This window comes from Phaenicophaeus curvirostris, chromosome 10 (genome assembly GCF_032191515.1).
Source record: "Phaenicophaeus curvirostris isolate KB17595 chromosome 10, BPBGC_Pcur_1.0, whole genome shotgun sequence".
Taxonomy (NCBI): domain Eukaryota; kingdom Metazoa; phylum Chordata; class Aves; order Cuculiformes; family Cuculidae; genus Phaenicophaeus; species Phaenicophaeus curvirostris.
In genome coordinates this window covers 21972010-21988485 of record NC_091401.1, presented here as the reverse complement: position 1 = coordinate 21988485, position 16476 = coordinate 21972010, and the positions used below count along the sequence as shown (strand labels likewise).

The window sequence follows — 16476 nt, the reverse complement described above, 5'->3', positions numbered from 1 at the left end:
CTTCCACAGAAGAAGTCCTGTTCAACCCCTGAACCCATGAATACCCCATATTTAGGGCATGGACCGTGAGTTTTCCATAGAAAATGGAAATCAGTGGAAGAGTTAATGTTTTCTGTCAAAACAATTGACAGGGATGGCCAGGCTTACTTAAAAAGTAAGTAAATACATTCATACCCCAAATTTTCCTGTGATGAGGAAAAAAGGTAGATAGTTTAAAAGCAGAGCTTTTCAAAGCTCTCAGTAATTTTTCACTCAGAGGTCCCACTGTGCTAAACTCTTGTTAATCTGATGCATTGCAACAGCATAGAGGATGAAGAAAGGAGGAGCTAAGCACTTCAGTGGGAGTCATGAAACTGCATCAGAGGGATTAATCCAGCCCTCCTAAACTCAATATACCATATCAGCCAGCCTAAAATCTTGCACAGAACATAAACCTTAAAACAGCATAGAAAAAAACCTAACCTTGAACCGGAAACGATTTGCTGTTTGGTACTCTCCTGTGAGGAGGACAGTGTCGATATCATTTCCAAAGAGGGAAGGTGATGGCAGCCTATTTAGCGTAGCCTCAAATCCTTCGGAAAAAACACATATTGCAATGTTATTGTCTTGAATTGGATATTCGCATTTGCATAAACTGGGGAGCTCAGCCTTCATCTTACCTGCCTGAGTTGATCGTATTGACCCATCCACTTTATACCCATGGTTTGAAGAGTAGAAACACCAGGGCACACTGACATCACTCAGGGGACTCCAGCAGCAGCCACGTAGTTGACAGGTGCTCTGATTCAAGGATATGAGGGGTACAAATTAAACAGTTAAAATGGACATAGAGTGCATTTTAAGCCAAACATCAGGAACCTTAATAATATCTGCAATGGGATCAACTCCTTCTCTGAAAATCTATCAGGTGAATTCAATGGCCAGAATATACTACACAGAAATAAGTTTTTTACTAGATTCAGAGTAGAAATGTGGTTATTAAGCATACATTCTTTAAACAACAATATCCACCAGTAAAATGAACATTTAAAAAGAATTATTGAAGAATTTCAGCAGTGGCAGATGCATTATAGTCTGACCAAAATTCACACACTTGGAGAGGCATTAAAAGTTATAATTGGTTTAAAACCTGGTAGAGATCTGTTTGTTAAACTTCTGTGTATGTGTAACTGATAGTCGTGTATAATATCTACATATTGATGTAATTTTCCAAGATCAGAAATGTTCAGATTGCTTCTGCAGAACATCAAATTGACAAAAAACACTTTTTTTTTTTTTAAGAAACCCAAGAAACTGTTTAAAGCATATGTGTTTAAAGTGTAGTGTTACCAACCTTTGCACTACTTTTCAGTGGTCCACTAAGCTACAGTACCTGTGCTTTGCTGTTAGAAATTAACTTATTCACACACTGTTTGCATGAGTTCTACATTTGAAGATAAGATTTGGGTAATACGTCACTAAATTACTGCACATTTTCTCCCATTAAGTCCGCAGCTTAGGACAAAGGACAGTAGTAATACAACAAGCTTCAAGTGAGGGTAAAGGGCAGTGTCCATAAGTGATCTCAGTTATCCAAACTGAACATACAGATCTTAAAGACCTTTCCCTCCACCTGCTCACTATCAGAAACTGTTTCTGCCTTCATCCGAGCGAGGCCAAATTTTTTTGGTGTTTGTGCCATGCTTATTTAAAATATTCTGCAGCCTGACACAGGTGGAGGTGGTTCAAAATCTTTATTGCTGCTGCCCTTGCTGGCACTTGATTTGGGTTATAGAGCCCAGCCTGGTCAGTACAGGTCAAATGATTTACTTAGTGTCTGAACAGAACAAAGATAACCCAGCTCCAGCTCAGAAATCATGCAAATGGTGAAGCAAACACAGAGGGAGCTCACAGAGCTACTGGCTTGGGAAGCCTTAGTGCATTAATTCAGTAGTGATGGAACAGAGCCCAGTAATCTCTGCAAAACCACCCAAGACAAACCCCACACTCACCAAACAGATGAGTGTTTGTGCCTCTGACGTAGACTCATCACATCAGAAAGCATGTATGCTGTCATTTTCATCAGGTTTCAAGCAAAAAATATGGTTGGAGGAAAGATGTAGTAACTCATTCTCACCCACATCGATCCACAAATCAATGCACTTTCTAAGGCTGTGAAAAACCCATCCTTACTTTCCACATTCCCAACTCCCACTATGAGAGTTCCCTATTTTCTCTTTTATAAACTATTTCAGAATAAATGAGAACAAGCACCCTCCAAGACTGCACAGATCAAAGCTTTGCTCCCTTAATTCACTTACCTGATTTCCTTCATACACAGGAAAATATCCTAAATACATAAGAACAGTGATGCTACCTCCATCCTTTTAATGCTTTCTAGATCAGTGATTATCCCATGCAAAGCAGAATAGCTTGAACAACAGATTTTCCTAAAGCCCGGTAGTTCAAGCATTTGTGTTCCTAACTTCAGAAGCATGCTTTTCTTTTTCCCCAGCTACTTCTCAAGAATACTTGTTGACTACTTTCAGCAGTTATTTTACAGTCCAGTAATATTCTTCTAGCTAGATCTTATTCTAGTGGATTTGTAAGTTATAGCTTTGTATTTTCATGGCACATTGAGCTTGCTACAGAAAGAGGTAAACACAGAAGCGTAAGATTGGTTACGCCTGACACAGGGAAAGAAGCAGAGTTCATTCAAAGACACTACAGAAACTGTTATAAAAGCTATCATTTAGTTTAAATAACGATGTGAGCTGATCACAGCCTCTGAGCCATAAACCCAGCATAACAGATACCATTACCCAATAAAGCCAACAAGAAAGTCAAAACTTAATTAGAAATAATCCTAGATACAAGGCAACAATTTGTGCTGAGGTACAGTATGAGATGGCTTCTGAATATTGAACTGAGCACAAAGGATTAAAAAAATAGATTTTCTATGTGCTGAACTAAAATGCTTCCCTTATGTGCACCCAAACAAACCTCTGTCAGCAGGATATTTTGTGGAAAAACAACACAAATAAAAAGAATCCAAACAATACACCTTCCCCCCAAGCTTTCAGAGGTGTCAGCCCATAATGGACTACAGTAGCTCTGCTTAGGGTAGTTCAGTTTTGACTAGTGCATTCTTCTTGCCTATTCAAATTTCATGGCAATTTTCCACAGCAGTGAATAGTTAATAAATATCTACTTTCTTTCAGCATATCTATCTTCATCAACCCTGTGATAAGTTAATAAATATATATTTGCTTTCCATACTTTTATCCTCTGCAATCCTCTCATTTTCTGGCTTCATCTAGGACATCTTCAGTGAACAAAGAAATCGGGACAGACACTAACGTGCTATAGGAGCTTATGCAAGTCCTAATTTTCCCAGCCGCTGTTTATTCTGAAAACTACTAATGGAAACCACTACAAAAGAGTTGTGTTATTCTAAGCAGGTAACTGCATGATGAGTGCAGCACTTAATGTGGGGTGACTGCTTCAAAAATAGTACTTCAGGATTAAAGTGATCTGCATGGCTGCTCCTACCAGGGTGTTCTCGCTCTTGCCAGGGTGAAGGAACTGAAAAGGTAGAGGAACGGGCAGTGATTTAAGCTTTACTAACCTGTTTGCCCTCGGGACTTTATTGAACTACATATCACAACAAAACCCACAGCATGACAGAAGCTCTAACAACTGTCGTTTCTGGAATTAGACTGGGAATTTCCTCAGAGAGTGAGACAGCTAGTTAATCATTTCTAATACCTCTGTGAACGACATTAACATCACACAACATAATATATTCATTATTTTTCTCTTAAGCTGGCCCCCTAAACCAAAGAAAGATGCCAGGCATCCACTAGCTTCCATCAGAAAATAAGAACATCCATTATAAATATTATTATTATTATTACTACTAATATTATTACTATTATTACTACTAATAATATTATTATTACTATTATAATTATACTAATATTATATTAGTATATTATTACTATTACCCGCTATTATTACTAATAATAATAATGGCAGCCTTTCATGATCAACCACTCCAAAAATGCTCCGAATGTGAGAGCACTGCAAAAACGAAGATGATACTTTTAACTGGGAATCTTCATTCATAGATTCATAATTCAAAATCTAATTTCTAAACTCCGTACTTTCCCAGATGAGAGACACCACAACCAAAAAAGGAAGACACTGAGATTCAGTTTGGTTCTGAAAGGAAACTGTGACCATGTCCTTTTTAGTATAAAAGTCCTGACCATGTGGATAAAGAGCATCTTCACCTGCTCTTCCTGAACCATTATAAATGCTAGTACTTGACCATCAGCCAAAAAGAAACTGCTCAGATAAAGCTTCTCAAAATAGAGTGATTTTTTTTTTTTTTGATGCTTGATGTCTGACTAATTTGTTTCCAGCTATCCCAAAACCAAACCGCTGGGGAGTACTCTGACAGTGGTCTTCAACCTTTGACAGCAAACTGTTACATTGACTAGAAAAATCAGACCTTCTGTCAACAGGTTATACAGGAGTTACACATCCCTGCAAATTGTTCAATCAATCAATCAATCACAGATTAAAAAAGGTTAAGAAAAAAAATGGATAGAGTAGAGATCAGTTAAATTTTTTCAATTGAGCATGAGGCTATTTTCTAATCCTTTCTAGAATGTTTTCTGACCTTTGTTGCTACTTGATCGGGGATGCAGTCAATTCTCTCTGTTATTAATATGTTCGGACATACTGGTAAAAATTCTGTTAGGGAAATAAAGCAATGGGTTATTACTAGAATTTCAAAAAAGGTAGAAACAAAGTGATTACTTGTTAATTCAGTAACTGCCTCTGCTGGCTCTTTCTCACCATCTTGAAAACCTAGCCTTTATAGAATCATAGAACAGTTTGGATTGGAAGGGACCTTAAAGATCATCTGGTTCCAACCCCTCTGCCGTGGGCAGGGACATGTCCCACTAGATCAGGCTGCCTAAGGCCCATCTAACCTGGCCTTCTACAACTCCAGGGTGTTAGTATAGATTCAAATGATTATAAATGAGTGCTAGTGTTGTTTGTGCTTTGAAAAATTGCACACAACTATTTTGGATAAAGGTAGGACAAGTATACTTTGAAGTTTTTGAACATATGGGTAAAATTTATAATTCTATTTCTTAAGATATATATTCATCTATTTTTCAGTAAGTCCTCTAGCTCAGTATGCATTACTTTTTGTGAAAATACAAGAAAAATTACAATTGGAAGGACTTTTTCTTAAAGGGTACTTTGCTCGTGCTTTCATTGGTGCTCCTTCCCCTGATATACTATTCTTTTATAGCACCTTAAAGCTCCATTAAGATGCCCCATTAGATTTCAGGTTTTTTGGACCAAATTTAAGGTGACTTCTTAACAGCTTTAACTAACAAAATAGAACCTGATGGTTGTTCTCAGTTTCTCCCAACAGTAAAAGTTATTTTATATATATTTTGGAACACTATATGTATTCAGAATGAGAGCTACAAAGTGTAGAAATCTTGTCTCAGGCCGAGATCACACAAAACACACAGATTTGCCTGTTTGCAGTACATGCACTTGTAGCTTTTGCTCAGATACATAAGCATGCTGTGACTGAAACAGCTAGAATACACAGATATTAGTTTTTATGGGCAGCTTTACCAAAACACTATGATAATTGTTGTGTACTAGCAATTATTTTTATTTTACAGCTCCAAGCTTTTTTGCTTCTATTGCCACATGCAAATAGGATTACTCAGACAAAATGGAACTGTAGGTAAAGCAAAGTGTCACATCCCTGTAAGACAAGTGGTTTCTAATGTACCAATACAGGGACTTTATGTTTTTAGGCTGTTTTTCAACACTCTGCTCCCACGTAGTCTCCCTGACCATTTTTCTCCTTTTTGAGTGTTTTCTTTATTATCTTAAAAAGTACAGGAATCGTGTAAAATAAATAGACTAAAAATGAGTCTTTAGAGGAAGAGATAAAAGGAGTTTTTATGGCTATAAATTCATAGATATGTTATTTATTCCTTGAATTTATAACAGGTAATGTCATTCATGTTATCTGTAAAAACAATCACGTGTCAACCTTGGTTTATAGGAAAATTATAACAGTAACACTGATAGCCACAGTAAAAACATCGATTTTGCAAAGGACAGCAGAGAAATGCTTGTGCGGTTTGTGTTTACTTTTTTCCCATCTCTTCAGTTGAAAATGCATGTTCTTGAAAAGTCTGAATCAAACAGGGACAGAAATGGTGCCAATGTTCCAGAAGCTCAGTGGCATTTACAATAGTTTGAGCAGGCAGAGAATAGCGTCCCATTCAGGATTTTTGCTGCAGTAGGAACAGAGCAATGGGAAGTACTTACCTGTAGTTTTGACTCCAGGTTCACCTGCTGCGAAAAGCCCAATAAGGACACAGGCTATAATCAGCACCAGGCAGAAAAGGACAATTAGGGTGAGTTCCAGCCCACTGAATTTCCTTTTGCCCATCTAGAACCAGAGAAACACTATTGAGATCAGGAAAACAGAAGTAAGAGTTTTGAAAACTATGTTACATTACTAATTTAATAAGTCAGCAAAATCTATCAATGATTCAAGTTTTAAACCACATCCCCTAATCCCAGAGTTTAAATAACACGCTCTTTAAGGACTATGTGCAAAAGTCTCACGGGTAATCTCTCAGGTGATGGAACAGTTCATTCTAGATGTCCAAGCATCTGGAGGAAAAGAGGGTTAGGGAGAGTGGCCAACCTGGGTTCACCAGGGAGAAATCATGCTCAGACAATCCAATAGCCTTCAATGATGGCATGAGTGGCTGGGTAGATGAGGGGAGAGCAGTGGAAGCTGTCCACCTTGGCTTTAGCAAGTCTTTTGACACTGTCTCCCATAACATCCTCATAGGAAAGATTAGGAAGCCAAGGTTAGATGAGCAGACAGCGAAATAGATTAAGAATTGGCTGGATCACATAGCTCAGAGGTTCAGTGCAGAGTCTAGTTGGAAACGTGTAGCTAGTGGTATTCTCCAGGGGTCAATACCAGGTCCAATTTTGTTCAGCATATTCATCAATGACCTGGATGAGGGGACAGAGTGCACCATCAGCAAGTTTGCTGAGGATACAAAATGAGGAGGAGTGGCTGATACACCTGAGAGCCACCCGGCTATTCAGGAAGACCTGGACAGGCTGAAGAGTTGGATAGAGAAGAACCTAATGAAGTTCAATGAAGGCAAGTCCAAAGTCCTGTACCTAGAGGAGGACAAATTCCCTGCACCAGTACAGGGGTTGACCTGCTGGAATTCTGGCGGACAACAAGCTAACCATGAGCCAGCAACGTGCCCTTGTGGACAAGAAGGCAAATGGTATCATGGGGTACATTAAGAAGAGTGCTCTACTCAGCCCTAGCAAGACCCCATGTGGCGTACTGTGTCCAGCTCTGGGCTTCCCAGCTCAAGAAAAGCAAGGAACTACTGCAGAGAGTTGAGCAGAGGGCCACAAAGTCAATTAAGGGACTGGAGCATCTCCCACATGAGGAAAGGCTGAGAGACCTGGGTCTGTTTAGCCTGGAGAAGAGAAGACTGAGTGGGGACTTTATAATTGCTTATGAGTATCTAAAGAGTGGGTGTCAGGATGATAGTCATATTCTTCCCTAGTGCACAGTGACAGGATAAGGAGCAATGGGTACAAACTGGAACACGGGAAGTTACACTTGAACATGAGGAAAAACTTTGCTGTGAGGGTGGTAGAGCACTGGAACAGGCTGCCCAAAGAAGCTGTGGAGTCTCCTTCTCCGGAGATATTCAAATCCTGCCTGGACACATTCCTGTACAACCTGCTCTAGGTGAGCCTGCTTTAGCAGGGAATTTGGACTGAATGATCTCCAGAAGTCCATTCCAACTCCCACCATTCTGTGATTTTCAGGATAATTCACACAGCACAGATTACTGCATTATTACACTAGTGGGCAATCACTGAGAAATTTTTTTATTCTTCCCTTCAGACCACTTAATAAGCAAGCAAAGAACAATTCTCTCCTGAGATTAACTGCGGAGTTTTTCACATGTTACTGAAATTACTGAAATAGAAAACAACCCAAATCCTCTTCCCTTCTTTTTTTTCTTTGAGTTTTCTTCTTTAGTACAAACACAGACTAGATCCTGTTTTATAAAAGAAGACTGTGATTTGCTAAAAATGTACTGGACAAAAACTTCTACTGAGGTCTGATTGCATGCTTATGACATATGGGAAAGTCAAGACATAGGTAACAGGGCAAATTACTTATTTATAAAGTGGAAGAATACATCACACGTATAAGGCCATGAAACACAGATAGCTCTGGAAATCACAACTGAAATGAGGACACAGGCTATAATCAGCACCAGGCAGAAAAGGACAATTAGGGTGAGTTCCAGCCCACTGAATTTCCTCTTGCCCATCTAGAACCAGAGAAACACTATTGGGATGAGGAAAACAGAAGTAAGAGCTTTGAAAACTATAAGTTACATTACACAACTGAAATGAGGGTGTGTACATCAATGATTCAGTGCCTTTAAATGTTGTGTGAAAGTAATCTTTTTCCCGGTATTTCTTTTTTGTTGGTGAGGCACAATGAAGACAGGCTTGCTGCACCAACAAAGCTGTGCTGGCTGCAGAACCAGCTGACCAGCCCCATGCAAAGAACAACATGGTACCATTAACATTTAACTGTGCACCAGCAAAAGAACTAATTAAAACTAATCTCCAGCATCCAGATCAATATGTATTGGCAAACAGCTACTACATTTTACATTTGGTTAAGAACATTTAACCTTATAAAACAGTCTTAAATACAGAGAAATTTGTTAGTTTTACTTAAAGTAAGAATGTGTGGGAATACATTTGCATTGCATTGACATAGCAAAACACTTTTATGTGTTTTAGTGACTAACCAAAGGAATGAAAAGTATTTTCAAAGGAGCACTTTATTTTTTGTGAAATAATAGTGTAAATCTATTGTATATTCTTGCCTCTCATTTCTTCCCAGTATAATCCATCAACCTATCTGCACCCCTATTCATGGAAATGCCACAGACACAGAAATGAACGAAGAGTAAAGACAATATTGACCCATCAGCAGTCCCCAGAAGGGTAAAGCTAGTACTTAGATAACTAATTGCTTTTTAGTATGCTGATTAATAAAGAAGCTTATGCAAATAACAGAGCTATTCATATTTTCTCCAGTAATATAAAAATTTGCTGCCATTTTTAATATTATATTAATTGTTACTGCCCCAGGGAATATTGTACTTAAAGACTGAAACTGCACTGTACATAGAAAAGTATACATCTTAAGACCTGTTTCCTTACGATGAGGAAATGTCACTCCAGTAGTTCCCCTCCTGAGTTCCCTTTAACACTGCTTGAATATATGTTGATTAGGAGTCATAAAAAGTAACGTTCATTTTCCTGAAAACTAGAATTTTATTAAAGTTCATGTCATCAGGCATGCAACCACTGTAACATTGCATTTCAGTTCTTTCCTTCTCATGGTCTCTCCCAGCATGCGAGACCTTGGAAACAAGACTTTATAATTTTTAAATCTAAGTAATGCTGCATGATGTGTATTCAGCAGCGAAGTAAAGGTCTCCAGAAACTAGGATGCAATAGAAGGTATGACATACCTTAAAGCCCATCTGCTTCCTTCATTTGCTGCTCTTGATTGTAAAGCTCAACATCAAAACCCATGCTTTATCCTGTGCTGTTATCAGTTTATTACGCTGTTTGCTAACCCAACTACCAATGGCAAGTATATACATAATTACAGGCAGATTACAGAAACTCTTTGGACTAAACATAGTCACTGTGATTATTGCAGCCAAAGAATAGCTGGTTAATTAATAATATTTTGCTTCTATGTGACGCATCACACTCCGCAAATGAGAGAAATGCAGCAATACAATATCAATAAACTTATTCATACTGCATAACTAAAACGTTTTTCTTTATTTTGCGTATCTTTACAAGACACACAAATAACTTTGCATATTGCTACTAGAACCTCCATGGAACCTTGACATTTTGTCAATCACTTCTGGATTAAACACCACAAGAGGTCATTAAATGTTCCCAAATGAGGAAAAGAGCTATTAAAACAGTTCCAAAAGAGAGATGAACTTATGGCCATTAAAATGTTTTTAGGAATGAACTATACAGCATTGAAATTACTATCAATGTGAACAGATTTCATGAGATATTAACAATAAATGTCAAAAGCAGAAGGAAAAGATGAAAGAGTAACATGGAAAAGAGTTTATACTGAAGAAGCTTCAATCATCTTAATATGAAACTTTCATAAGTAACTGAGTTTTGTCTTTTTCTCACAACAGAGAGAATCTTAACTGTATTTTCCAAAGCAAAACTTTCAGTTCATACAGTTACAGTATTTAAGTTATTTTTCAGTTATATGAAAATGGCTGAGAAGTGCCACTTCTATTTTTCGAACTGTTCACAAATTTATCCAGTTTCCTGAATGTCTCACCTCCCACTGTGAAGTGCAGAAATGAGATTTGTCCTCTCTGAGCACAAAGGGGGTGGTTCTCTTCTCCTTAGTCAGCACTTAAAAGAAAGAAAATCAATCATATGTATAGAGCACTGGGTCTCTCCCGTAACCATTCATCTGTTCACAAATCAATACTACCACTCTCAGTAACCCTGTTTTTGAAATGCAGCCTGTTATTTAGTTGTCTCACTCTCCATTTCATTACATAGTGCAAGGCTGCATGTGCACAAGTAAGCTCTGGAAATCCTCCTCAACATTGTTAATATGCAGCTTTATGAATGCATATTAAGAAATAATGTTTTCACATGGATTATGAAGATACCAATGGTTTGGGAGTCCTGGGGGCTTGCTTTGACATATACCTGTTTTCCAGGGTTCATATCCACTTAACTGTTCCAGGAAAGCACTCAGTCCAGCAAAGCCCATGACCTTGTGTTTCATTTAAACATGCCTGCAATCACGCTGCCATCAATATAACCATTTGCTTAAGTGCTTTCCTGAATTCACAGTGCTACACACTTCTGCTATCAATCACCTAGAAACATTTTCTATTCAACTTGAGAACATAAAACCACTGAACAAAAAGGTCCTACAAAAGGGTTAACCAGCAGGTTTCCTAACCAAGTGTATTTTCATTAGTCTACAAAGGATATCAACAAGAGGTCTTTCAGGTCAAGATGTGATATTGACCTCCAAGAAGCAATATTGACCTCCAAGAAGCAAGTATGGTGAAGGCTCTTTATTCAGGGATGCCAAGAGACCATAAAGACAACCAAGAACTCTAATAAATTACGAGATGGAACAGCATGGTCTCTGCTGTGCCCTGCTTTGGTTTGCAGAAATTAAGAGCCGATAAATGTTTGACAGCTGGTAAAGCAGAATTACCAGCACAAGAGTACAGGCTACACTGTAGAGAATGGTGTAGGAAAACAAGGTAGGATATTGGGCATAATTAAAAATGTAGTGATTTAAAAAGTGACATTTATCTCTTAGCTTTAACAGTTCCATTTTAATTAAATCACATGCATCTTGAAAAAAGCTTTAGGTCCCTCGTGGTTGTACTAATAATAGAGTTTTCAGCCAAGGAACATTCAAGGAAAAAGAAATAGCTTATGTTTTTTTTATGGTTAGTTTTTTCACTGTTTTGGTATCGAACATTTACTTTAAGTTACAGTTTGGAGCCCTTAATGCCTACAAGAAGTGGCTTGCAGAATACCAGTTCAGTCAGGAACATAATCATTAACCAGCATGGAAAGACGTCTATCACAGATCCAACAGGATCACGCTCCCATACTTCCCACACGCAATGTTTGCATGGCTGAAACCACTCTGCAGTCACAGTTAAGCGAATGGGGAGCTCTTCAGCATGGTCATATTCAAGGAAGGAAGGAGGCTGAGCAGTTTTTAGAGACAGAAATGGGGAAGATTCATCCCTCAAGCCTGGGAAAAAAATTATCTTGATTTACCTTCTGCACATGGCAAGGCAGCTGCCAACTGAGGTCTCCTTCTCTGAAATACTAGATGCAGCCCTTGTTCCTTTAGGAGAAGGAGATATCAGCCTTTATCATCTTCCTGTGTATTGAGCACAAGTTCAGTGCAAAGAGCCATAGGTCTGCACTCCACTCCCAGGTGAGCTACTTATTAACTGTCAGCTGCCAATCATCATGCTCTCATCATCCACTTGTTTCATGATTTTTCCATACAGATAGTGAAGATGAAAATAGTTCTGTGAATGCTTCTGAAGTCTTTAGATGATTGGCATTGTGTGAAAGAAGGGTAATAGTCTTATCAAGACAACCTGAGACAAGACCAGGCAATAATGGGAAAGTTTCAGTGTCAGCTGTGAGAAGATTCTGCTTTAACAACTTGCATAGTTCAGATCTGAATAGACTTGCATTACTTTGGCATGCAGAGAATATTTCAGGGCCTCAATGAAAAATAATGTGACCTCAGAATGACATATAAGTGAATTATGGTTTGATCAGTGACATACAAAGCTTTCTACCTAGAGACTCAAAGAAGGCCCAGCTTCTCCAAGGAGTCACTGGATTGTTATGCCAGCGAGCCTTACAGCCCCTGAAGTTTCTGGTTGTTATGCCCTGCTGAACAAATGCCTTGTAGAATGTGAGTTGAGGTGCTGGTTTCCTCCAGTAGGAGCATCCCATGGCTTCTCTCCCAGGTATGGGGACAGGGGGACTATGCACAGGTCCTTCCCTGGCAGTACGGGCACAGTTGTTCTACAGTTTATATCTAAATATATTTGTATATATCTGAACATTACAGCCCCTGCATACATTGAGTAATAACTTACTACTTCTGAGACAAAACAAATACTGGACAAAAGTTAAATAACTGAGTCAAGTCAACATTTTGGTGAGAGTCTCAGATTCTACCTGATACAACTGAACAGGTTGTTGGCAGTAGACCCAGTCTGTTCCTGCTGTAACTCTGCTGCCATAAGACAGTTTATATTGGTGATAAATTCGCTCCCAAGAATTTCAGGACATATTGGCAAACTAATGAAGCAGATGCACACAAGGAGAAAACTAGTTCAAATTCAGCATAATTCTTAGAGAACTCCCTTGATAAAATTCCACCATCAAATAACAAGCAAATCACATGGATGTTACTCCTCCTTCCCAAATCTTCCTCTTTGACACTGAAATCACGAAAGACTTGTTCCAGTGTTCAGCTAAAAAAAAATAAATTTCAAAAATAGGAGCACAGCTCCTCTTCATACACAAAAAGATCATGTTTTAGAAACTCTATTAGAGCTAACCCCAGAGTCCCATTCTTCAGTTCATCTGGAGAGAAGACTGGATGCTTTCAGACTTATTTCTCTATTTTGCATAAACAGTGAATAAAATACACAGTGGTGAAGCAAAGGTTAGAGATTCTTTAATTTGAAAAGAGTATTTTAGCTTTTTAGCTAAAGTCATTGCATATTCTCTCTGGCGTGAATAGCATTGAATTATTAAACTACCATGTATTCTGATTTGAGCTAAAGCAGAACCAATTCTCCAACTTTTCAACCAAGCACCCTCTAAGTATCTTCATTATTTTCAGACAGTGTCTGTTTCTAGAAGTCACAATGCTTAACATTTAAAGTTACCCCCAAGTAACGAGATTAATGGTATGCAGAAAGGCCACTATTACTTATACTTACTCCTATAGAAACCAAGGCCATCCAAGAGCTGATGAAACGCTATAGATGAAAGGGCTGTAGCTGCAGGGAGGAGCAGACAGGACAGGTGACTCAAAACTGACCAACAGAGTATTCCACTCCATACATATACAATACTCAACGAAGAGGAGAGTGATAACAAGGGTTAAGTGCTCTTCTTCAAAGGTCCTGTTGCTGAGAACAGAAGTTAGGTTTTACTTATAAGCCTCCATTCTCTCAAGGTCTACGACCTAATGTGATTATTTTTCTATTGTTTCTTCCTCTCTGAAATGTATCAGCAGAAAGCAATCATCACTTCTGCTAGCAGATCTGGAGACAGAGACATTTTCTGAACATGGACGTGTCAAGGTTAACATTAAAGTTACAGCTCACTGATTTGGGTAAAAAAAGAAGTGTATTTCTTCATATGTACCTAACTGGTAAAAAAATTTAAAAACTTCTTCCAGGAAACAAAAATGTATTAAATCTCTCCTAAAAAAAATATTCCACTCCCTCTTTTTAATCCATACAGGAGAGGGAAAGCTGTCTTTTAAACCTCCCAAGGCATGCAAATAATTTCTTGCTTTCTAGAAACTGATGAATTCACATATGCGCTTAACTAAAGCATGTGCAGTTTAATAACTCAACCACAGGCAAGACCACAGTCTTGGATTTAAGAGCCCAAATCACCCCAGTTTGTATTTATGCTGTCAAAATGCACATTAACACAAAATAAATACTTCTATGACTGTCTGCTTGTGTCAGGTTGAAGACACATATGCATAGACCACTAGGAAGCCCAAGAGTCTGCCAACTCCAAGGATTGAGTCATACATCAGATCCAAAATAGCAACCAATATATCTTCTAATGCAAGTAAAAAAAAAAAACAAAACAAAACAAGGGTGTATCTCTCAATTTCTTAACATGAAGTTGCACCTGCACATTTTTCACTCTTTCTTTGAAACCAGTAAGGCCAGAAACAGTTATTCTTTTTAAGTGAAGGTTTATATCTCCACTTCAGTAGAAAAACTAATTAAAAAAATACTGAGTGTTTTAAGGTGAAATTACAGCCCTACAATGCTGACATTAACCTAAAAGCAATAAGAAACTTCAGTTAGTAAATAACACTCAAAACACACCTTATTAAGTCCTAATTTCATTACCCATAATTACTAACCTACATTATTTTCAGGTCATTATTGAACAAAAGCTGAAATGACAGATTGTCTCCTAGCTTTCGGAGTGTGGAAAAGGTAATTCTGAAAGGAGCTGCTTAATGAAATCACTGGTTTGACCCTTTGCATTTTTTTGTCAAAGCCTGACTGCTGACTGTTTCTATGACTTTCCTTGTCCTTGCTGCAGATGGTCCTCCAGCCAGTGCCTGTTTCTTGCTGCTACTGAGCAGGAAACAAAGCAAAGCCACCATTATTAAATACTGGTTCCTTGCCAGCTTTGTAACAATTTAGACATTTTGTTAGCATATTATTGAGCTTTGCAGAATTTTTCCAATAAAAATAATAGATGTGTACTGTAAGAAAACAAAAGGATTAAAGGCTTAGTAGTTCTTTTTTTTTAAAAAAAAAGGGTGAACATTTAATATTTCCATATTCGTAAAAATAACTGAAAAATGTGAATAAAACCAATGCCAACAACCTAATTTTCTTACACTTCTGTTTCTATATGGTAATTTAGTAACCACTCAGCAGGCAGGCTGGTGGGTGTAAGTGACAGGAGGTCTCATGCAGGCAGTATGGATCAGCTCTTTCTTCAAGATGTAGGAGATCTCAAAGTTCAAAGGCTCATGATCTCCATTAGCATAGTACCTTCTGTGTCATTTCCTCCACTGCAACTGCTAAACTGTGGCCTTGCACTTAATGGTAATATTCACCCTACTACAATGAAGAATTAAAATTCTGAGATGTTAAATAATCCCCGTAAATGCTGCTGGTTTACACAGAAATACCTTATAAATCCATAAAGATTCTGATTATAATGGTTTCAAGTTTTTCTCTCCAGCACAACAGCTGGAAGCTTTTTTTTAAAAAAAAAAAAAAAAAGGAAAAAAGCCCAAAACCTGATATTTTTACAGTCAATTGTAATCTCAAGTGGGAGTTTCAATGAAAACGTCAAATAGTGCCAGCCTTTGAACCAAGCTTTGGGGGCTGTCAACTCTGCAAACTTTGTTGTGTAGGTCACAACTTCCACAAACAACAAAGCAGAAGGGGTTGTACTTGCATCCAGTGCAGAGAAACCTCAGCCTTCCTCTTGTGCAAATCTCTAAGCATTGACTGATTTTGTTTAACTGAATTGGTTTCTACTTGCTGAAGATTTGATGTGTCCAGTAGAAGGTTACAACTTTTTTTCCCTCTTCCAGATTAGGAAAATGTGATCCTTTTCCTCAGCCCATTAGATCTTCCTCTGAAAGCTCCATAGCTACATTTATCATTCCTGGAGTCCTAAGCAAGTTCAAAGACAAAAGCAGCAAACAAAAGTATGCAGCATGGAACATTTGCTGGGCTACCATTCTCTCTCAATAATGTTCATTTCTTGACACTCTGGTCACATCATGGGTACAGCAAACAGAACAAAAACCCAGTCAAGGTACAGTAGCCAAGCAGTGCTAGAAGTGGCTCCAAAAATCACCAGGTAGAGTTTTTAAATGTTCAAGGAAGACACAAAGCACTGCTTCCCCTCTACACCTCGACAACTGTCATTCATTAACTAGGAGACTCGTGTATCTTGCAGCTCATTTGAGGTTCTTTAACATCACTGTCACTGCAAGGC

General features: G+C 38.2%; 1 protein-coding gene across 1 annotated transcript in view; it reads right to left on the bottom strand.

Moving 5' to 3' along the window:
• The window catches only part of SI (sucrase-isomaltase), an 82366-nt gene that overhangs the window by 46277 nt on the left and 19613 nt on the right, over window positions 1-16476 (bottom strand). Inside the window, exons 3-6 of the mRNA XM_069864963.1 lie at window positions 6361-6484; window positions 4667-4740; window positions 660-780; window positions 463-572 (exon numbers count right to left, since the gene is read on the bottom strand). Of these exons, the coding sequence (XP_069721064.1) occupies window positions 463-572; window positions 660-780; window positions 4667-4740; window positions 6361-6484 (429 nt within the window). The remainder of the gene's footprint in view (window positions 1-462; window positions 573-659; window positions 781-4666; window positions 4741-6360; window positions 6485-16476) is intronic.